This window comes from Myotis nattereri (genome assembly GCF_964212035.1).
Source record: "Myotis nattereri genome assembly, chromosome: 1".
Classification (NCBI taxonomy): Eukaryota; Metazoa; Chordata; class Mammalia; order Chiroptera; family Vespertilionidae; genus Myotis; species Myotis nattereri.
The window spans coordinates 10995949-11004498 of NC_138075.1; the positions used below are offsets into that span (position 1 = coordinate 10995949).

Here is an 8550-nt window from a genome sequence, read left to right on the forward strand (position 1 = left end):
TTAATTTCTAGTTGGTCCTTTTTCATGTCCTCCATGGTCTCACTATACTCCTTGAGGGATTCATTAAATTTATCGGCGGTTTCCATAAAATTCTTGAAAAACCTTATAAACGTGGCCTTGAACTCTATATCCAGTCGTTTGCTTTCCTCCGTTTCTGCCATTTGTGACCTGTTTCTTTGTCTCCGCATTTTGGCTGCTTCCCTGTGTTGATAGAGTGGCCCTGCGCGCCAGGTGTCCTGTAGGGCCCAGTGGCTCAGCCTCCCCAGTTACCTGGGGTGGACACTCTTGGTGCACTCTTGGTGCCTTGGTTGTTGTAGGATCACTGGGAGGAATTGACCTCCAGGCCAATTGGCTGTGGGAATCAGCTGTGTCTGAAGTGGGAGAATGGTCCCCCTCTGACCACTGGGTACAGTGGCTCCTGGATCTAAGGAGGTGCTAATTCAGCCCCTGCCTGAGGCCACACAGCCGGAGCCACGAAGAGGCTCAGCTGTGAAGCAATGCAAGCCGCTGCGGGGCCTTGGGCCTTCTCTTGGAAGTTCCGGGTCTGCCTGGCTGGGCTGTAGTTAGGTACATTCACATGCAAAAGCCTCTGCCCCAGCCTGGGTGGGGCGGGGTCTCAGGGAGTCAAAAGGGCGGAGAAAGCAGCTATGGTGATTCTCCGCGCCCTGAGTCGCGCGTCTCAGTGTCCTGGTAACGGCTGCAAGCACCTCTGAGGGAAATCCGCCCTCAAGTTCGCCTGCTGCCGCCTGACAGAGCAGCCTCTCCCCGTATGTGTCCTGGGTCCCCAGAGACTCGCTGGAACCGGAGTTCAGAGCAGTCGGGAGCTTGTGATTCAAAAAGACAGCCGCGTCCTCAGGTGCCACCCCCTTTCCGCGCGCGCCAGCCGCCGCCGTACCTCTGCACTCAGCCTCCGCAGCTCCTCTGGCTCTCAGCGTGCTTTTCTTGTCTTCTAGTTGTAGAAATTACACTCAGCCAGCCTTCCTGTTGTTCTGGACGATGTTTGCTCCGTCCTTTGGGATATTTTTCAATTGTTGTGTGAGGCGACTATTTCCCGGTGTTTATCTATGCCACCATCTTAGTTTCTCCTCTAGCAGTTTTTTTGGTGGAGTTTTTAGGGTTTTAATGTCATCCACAAAAAGTGACAGATTGACTTCTTCCTTCCTGATTGGATGCCTTTTCTTTCTTTCTCTTGCCTTATTGCTGTGGCTAGGACTTCCAGCACATGTCCTTGTGGAGAGCGTGGACATTCTTGTCTTGTTCCTGATCTTAGAAAAGCTTTCAGTTTTCACCATTGAGTATGATATTAGCTGAGGGTTTGTCACATACGGCTTTTATTATGTTTAGGTACTGTCCTTCTTCTATTCCTATTTTATTGAGCGTTTTAATCATAAATGGATGTTGTATCTGATCCAGTGCTTTTTCCTGCAACTATTGATAAGATCATATGATAATGGAGTGTATTACTGCTTTTGCTGCATCCCAGACGTTTGGATATGGTATATTGTCATTCTCATTTGTCTCTTTACATATTTTGTTCTCATCTTTTATTTCTTCATTGCCCCAGTCATTTTTTAGTAGTATGTTGTTTAATCTCCATGTATTTGTGAGGCTTTTTAAAAAATATATATTTTTAGTGACTTCAGAGAGGAAGGGTGAGGAAGAGAGAGAGAGAAACGTCAGTGATGAGAGAGAATCATTTATCGGCTGCCTCCTGCATGCCCACACTGGGGATCGAACTGGCAACCTGGGCACTTGCCCTTGACAGGAATCGAACCCAGAACCCTTGAGTCTGCAGGCCGACGCTCTATCTATTGAACCAAACTGGCTAAGGCTATTTGTGAGTTTCTTTACTTCCTTTTTGCATTTGATTTCTAATTTCAAGGCATTGTGGTCAGAGAATATGCTTGGTATAATTTCAATTTCATGACTTGTTGATGCTAGTTTTGTGACCAGTATGTGGTCTAACCTTGAGAATATTCCATGTCCGCTGGAGAAAAATGTATAATCTGATGTTCTGTGATGAAAGGTTCTATAAATGTCAATTATGTCCCTTTGTCTAGTGTTTCACTTAAGGTCGATATTTCTTTTTTTTTTAAAAAAGTATTTTTATTGATTTCAGAGAGGAAGGGAGAGGAAGGGAGAAATAGGAACATCAGTGATGAGAGAGAATCATTGATCGGCTGCCTCCTGCACACCCCCTACTAGGGATCGAGCTCGCCACCTGGGCATGTGCCCGTGACCAGAATTGAAAATGGAACCCTTCAGTCTGCATGCTGATGCTCTACTGAGCCAAACCAGCTAGGGCAAGGCCGATATTTATTGATTGATTTTCTGTTTGGTTGATCTATCTAGAGCTATCAATGGAGTATTGAGGTCCTCCAACTATGATTGTGTTTTGATCTGTTTCTCCCTTTAGTTCTGTGAGTAGTTGTCTTACATATTTCGGTGTTTCCTGGTTGAGTGCATATATATTAAGAAGTGTGATGTTTTCTTGATGTAGTGTTACCTTTATCATTAAAGTGTCCATCTTTGTCTCTTGTTATCTTGAAATATATTTTGTCAGATATAAGTATGGATACACCTGCTTTTCTGTGGATCTTGTTTGCTTGGAGAATCATTTTCCACCCTTTTACTTTGAATCTACCTTTGTCTTTGTAGCTTAGGTGTGCCTCTTGTAGGTGATTGCCGGGGTCCAACCCCAGCGGGTCCAGGGGTCCCCAAAGGTGTGGACGGAGTCGGCGAAGAAGGAATGACACTGAGGCAGCGTTCAGTTGATCATCATAGCCGGGTTCTCTTGTCAGGGTCTCCTGCCAAGTTCTGGTCTGGATCTCCAGCGAAGTTCTGGCTAGGATCTCCAGCCAGGTTCTGTGTCCATGTTCTCTTGCTAGGTTCTCCAGCCAGGTTCTCCAGATTCTCCAGCCAGGTTCTGTAGCCATGTTCCCTCGCTAGGTTCTCCAGCCAGGTTCTGTCCAGGTTCTCCAGCCAAGTTCAGTCACCAGGTTCTAGTCAGGTTCTCTTGCCAATTTCTGTAGTCAGGTTCAGTCCAGGATCTTTTGCCATGTTCTCTCCAGCGAAGTTCTTCTGTCTGTAGGTTCTGTGTAGGTGCTGTCTTCTTTCTGTCTCCTAAGTTCTGTGTCTTGCTGTCTTATTACATCTGTATTTATACCAGTTGATTCAATCCTATCAATCTCTATTACAAAGGTTAGGGCGTTTCTTATCTCCATTCCAGGGAGTAAAGATTATGTAGCTTAAGCATGATTGTTCATAGTTAAAGTGATTAATTACCCGCCTGGCACTTAGTTGAGGGGTTTTATTCCCTCCCTGACTTCAGGGAAAAATTCCTACCTGGGGAAACAACCTTTCTAGGAGAGGCATCCCCTCCCTGACTTCAGGGAAAAATTCCTACCTGGGGAAACAACCTTTCTCGGAGAGGTGACCTTGGTTAAAACACACAGCGCTAAGGGGAGCAAACATATTAAGAACAGTATGCTATATATGCCAGGTCCCTTGAAACAGCAAGGATGGACCGGCTCCCGGCAAATTCCCCCTTTTTTATTTTTTAAAAGCAGGCATTAAAAAGAAAAACCCGAAATGCTCTCTTGTATCCATTTTAAGAGTAGGATTGGTGCTTTCTGCTATTACCTGAGGCCTGATCTATCACCCCAGGGAGAGCTTGCTAATCCTGCACTTTCCCGGGGTGGAAAGGCTGCAGTGGGGTTAAGGATAAGGCTCCTTGGGCCTACCTTCTCCCATGCCTCTACATTTACCTTTCGGGCACCTTTCCTTCCTCAGAAAAGCATGGACGTATTTCTTGTATAAAATGTTCCATCTGACTGGGAGTAACCTTAATTCCTCTGCTAGCAAGCATATATGTTAAAAGATCAATACAGAGTCTTTTTTCTTTAGACTCAGTATGGCACATTCTTCTTAATCTAAAGATCAATACAGAGTCTTCTTTCTTTGGACTCAGTATGGCACATCTTCTCAGTCTAAGGATCAATACAGAGTCTTCTTTCTTTGGACTCAGTATGGCACATCTTCTCAATCTAAGTTCTGTACTATCCACCTTCTTACCCTACTTATCTTCTATAGGGGGGTCTGTAGCACCCTGGTGGAGTCCTATCCGTCCCGAATGTGGGGGTTCTCAATGGGGGGGGCTTACCTAGGGGAATCCTGTTCCAGGGGTTCCCAAAGGTGTGGACGGAGTCGGCGAAGACTATCCACCCTCTTCCTATGGTGGAGTCCTATCCGTCCCGAGTGTGGGGTGCTTACCTAGGGGTCCCTGTTCGGGCGCCATAAGCCGGGGTCCAACCCCAGTGGGTCCAGGGGTCCCCAAAGGTGTGGACGGAGTCGGCGAAGAAGGAATGACACTGAGGCAGCGTTCAGTTGATCATCATAGCCGGGTTCTCTTGTCAGGGTCTCCTGCCAAGTTCTGGTCTGGATCTCCAGCGAAGTTCTGGCTAGGATCTCCAGCCAGGTTCTGTGTCCATGTTCTCTTGCTAGGTTCTCCAGCCAGGTTCTCCAGATTCTCCAGCCAGGTTCTGTAGCCATGTTCCCTCGCTAGGTTCTCCAGCCAGGTTCTGTCCAGGTTCTCCAGCCAAGTTCAGTCACCAGGTTCTAGTCAGGTTCTCTTGCCAATTTCTGTAGTCAGGTTCAGTCCAGGATCTTTTGCCATGTTCTCTCCAGCGAAGTTCTTCTGTCTGTAGGTTCTGTGTAGGTGCTGTCTTCTTTCTGTCTCCTAAGTTCTGTGTCTTGCTGTCTTATTACATCTGTATTTATACCAGTTGATTCAATCCTATCAATCTCTATTACAAAGGTTAGGGCGTTTCTTATCTCCATTCCAGGGAGTAAAGATTATGTAGCTTAAGCATGATTGTTCATAGTTAAAGTGATTAATTACCCGCCTGGCACTTAGTTGAGGGGTTTTATTCCCTCCCTGACTTCAGGGAAAAATTCCTACCTGGGGAAACAACCTTTCTAGGAGAGGCATCCCCTCCCTGACTTCAGGGAAAAATTCCTACCTGGGGAAACAACCTTTCTCGGAGAGGTGACCTTGGTTAAAACACACAGCGCTAAGGGGAGCAAACATATTAAGAACAGTATGCTATATATGCCAGGTCCCTTGAAACAGCAAGGATGGACCGGCTCCCGGCAGGTGATATATGGTTGGGTTTTGTTTTTGGATCCACTCTGCTATTCTGTGCCTCTTGGTGAATTCGGACCATTTACATTTAGGGTAATTATTGATGTATAAGGATTTCCTGTAGCCATTTTATATTTTGTTTCCTGGTAGCTCTGCCTCCCTTGGTTCTTTTCCTTTATGTTTCTATCTGGGGTTTTTGGGTGATATTCCATTCATCTTTCCTTGGTTTCCTCTTTTTTTAAGCTATATGTCCTAGTTTGGGGATTTTTGTGTGTGGTTATCATTAGGTTTATAAAAAAAAATGAAGTTGCATATATAACGTAGTTTTTGTTTTGTTTTGTTTTTAATTTCTTTATTGGTTAAGGTATTACAAATGTGTCCTCATCCCCCCATTAACCCCCAATAGTTTTTGTTCTTTTGAGTGCATCTGATTTTCATCTTCCTTTGCCAGTTCAGACCTTCCCCGCTCCCCTTTTATGTTTTTGTTGTCACAAATTATCCCTGTTTATGCTGTAAGTTTTTCTATGGTCTTACTCATAGTGTTGTGACCTTATGTTCTTTGTTTCAGGTAGAATAAGTCCCTTGAGTATTTCCTGCAATGGGGGTTTTCTGGTGATAAAATCCCTCAGCTTCTGTATGTCTGGGAATGTCTTTATTTCTCCTTCATTTTTAAAGGATAATTTTGATGGACATATTACTCACGGCTGGTAATTTCTCTCTTTCAAGCCCTTGAATATTTGGTTCTACTCTCTTCAGGCCTGTAGAGTTTCTGCTGAGAAGTCAGATGAAGTTCTGATGGGTTTTCCTTTGTAGGTCACTTCCTTTTTTTTCCCTGGCCACTTTGAGAATTTTTCTGTCGTTAATTCTTGACAGCTTCCATACCAAGTGCCTTGGAGAGGGCCTCTTTGGATTGAGGTAACTAGGTGTTCTGTGTGCTTCTTGGATTCGAGGGTCTAGTTCTTTTCATAGATTTGGGAAGTTCTCATCCACTGTTTGTTTGAATAGGCTCTCCATTCCATGCTCCCTCTTCCCTCCTCCGAATGCCTGTAATTCTAATGCTGCTTTTTCTGATGGAGTTAGAGAGGTTTCCTGGAGCTCTTTCATTTTTCTTTATGCTTGGGTCTCTTCTCTCCTTTCTGCATCATTTCTTGATTCCTGTCTTCAATATCACTAATTCTTTCCTCTGGTTGGTTCTGTTTTCTGTGCTCAGTAGTTCACTTTTAATCTCCTTAATTGCATGCTTCATTTCCTGGATTTCTGATTGGTTCTTTTCTGATGTTTCATCTCTTTGGTAAAGTACGCATTTTGTTCATTGATTTGTTTTCTGAGTGCACTGAATTGCCTGTTGTATTTCTCGCATCTCATTGAGTATTTTCAGAACCTTAATCTTGAAATCTCTGTTATTTATATCACATATTTCCATGTGTTCCAGCCTGCTTTCTGGGGATTTTTCATTTTCTTTCTAGTCATCCTCATTGCTGTGGTTCTCCATGGTATTTGCTGTCCTCCTTTGCTTATGCATTTATCTCTGAAGAGGTCTATTGTTTTCCAGTAGAGGGCACTGAATCTCTGGATTTTTTTTTTTTTTTTACCTCTGGGGTCTCCCAGTCTTGAACCTGCACAGCTCCCGGAAGACAGTACAGCCCTGCTGCTTGAGGGTGGGGTTTGTTTTGCCCTCACCATCATGGCGACCCCTGACCTCCAAGGACCCTCCTGGCCCTCACTCCTGCCTCTCAATTCTTTCTCTCTTCTCTGTAGGACACTCCTGGTTGCCGGGATGACCTGCTAAGTGACTACTTCAGAAAGGCCAATGAGCTCCCAACCATCGGAGGCCAGCCAGGCCCACCTGCCAGGAGAGAAGGGGCCAGGATGCCCACCAGCTTGGTGGCCCCCACCCTCAAGATGGCTGTCAGCACCTCGGAGGGGAAGCTGCTAAAGCCGGGGCAGTATGTGAAGCCCAACTTGAGACCTGCCGACGCTGAGACCCCACCCAGTGCCCCCCTGAGGCCGGCCCAGCCTCCCCAGAGCCTTTCTCTGGGCAGACCCCGGCAGGCCACAATGCCCCCAACCTCCCACACACCTGCCGGCCGGAGCACCTCCCTGAGCAGGGCCTTTAGCCTGGCCTCAGCTGACCTGCTTCGAGCCAGCGGGCCAGAGACCTCCAAACAGGACTCTCCTCTGAAGCCGGCGGGTTCTGAGGCCTCAGGGGGCAGAGAAACAGGCAGCCACACCCCGCAAAGCCCCATACCCCCCAGCTCCCACAGCCTGGCCCGGGAGAAGACCCCACTTGTGGGAAAGGCTGGTGGCTCCTATCAGGCCCCGGGTCCCCGAAGCCGACCACTGGACATGAGGCGCTTCTCACTGGCTCCCCCAAAGGAGGAGAGGCTGGCTCCCCTGCCACAATCCGCCACGGCCCCAGCCATTGCCACTGGAGGCGGTGGTGGCAGCAACTCTCAGCCCCACCACCGCTCACCAACTCCAGCCCCAGCTGTCAGGACTAGGCCCCCCACCCCCCAACACTCAGGGGAAGTGGCCACCATCGCGCCTGTCCGGGTGGGGCTCTGCCTCTCAGAGGGTGACGGGGCCCCAGGACAGGCCCACAGAGAGGGGCTCCCTGCCAAGAGCCCGGGCAGGTCTCCCGACTTGGCTCCCCGCACCAGCCGGGCCCCTGAGGACTTCAGTCGTGGGAACAACTCGAAAAGCATGCCGGCGTCCCCAGAGCCGGGCGGGGACCAGCAGACCGTGTGGTACGAGTATGGCTGTGTGTGACTCGTCTCCTGGCCCCGTAGCCCAAGCCTTAAAACTACTGACGCGCCTTCCGATGACCGTGGCTGCCTCTCCTGTCCGCCTGTGGTGCCAGGAGAGGGCTGTCGAATGAGGAAAGGGGTTCCCGTGTGCCTCTTCCATTTGTTCTGTTAGTGAGAACGCTGTGCCAAGGTGTGGGACACGTGTCTGACCCTCCAACCACTCGTATCTTTTGAACAAATCCACTTTGGCCTGGGGACGCTCACACTGCATTGACAAACCGACTTCCCCGAGGCAGACACTACATGAATGTGCCCCTTAGAACACCTGTTTGCAGTTTGACCTCCATGTAAGTGTGCGTGTGACGGGGAGCAGATACATGCTCTCAGGGCTGAGCCCTGGTCCGGAAACTCTACTCCCTCTCCCAGAAGCCAGATGATCCTAGGAGGAGCCCAGACCAGCCAAACTACAAAGACCTGGAGGCCCTGGGTGAACCCTAGAGTCAGGCTCACTGCTAACCCTGGGCGCTGCCGAGCCAGGCCTGGGGCCCCGTGCATTTCGCCACTGGGCCAAGGTGGCCTCAGGCTTTGCCTTCTCCAGCTGGCTCCTGGGGCCACACCAGGACCTGCCTCCCTGCTCACGTATCTAGAAACACTGGGTCT

At 48.4% G+C, this 8550-nt stretch overlaps 1 protein-coding gene across 3 annotated transcripts in view; it reads left to right on the forward strand.

Annotated features, from left to right (window-relative positions):
- CCDC88C (coiled-coil domain containing 88C) overlaps positions 1 to 7912 on the forward strand; it is a gene marked incomplete at both ends in the record, with an annotated part of 111260 nt that extends 103348 nt beyond the window's left edge. For all 3 annotated transcript variants that reach the window (XM_081099746.1, XM_081099747.1, XM_081099748.1), the window contains one exon: positions 6902 to 7912. In XM_081099746.1, coding sequence (XP_080955872.1) covers positions 6902 to 7912 — 1011 coding nt within the window. The remainder of the gene's footprint in view (positions 1 to 6901) is intronic.
- Positions 7913 to 8550: the final 638 nt, after the last annotated feature.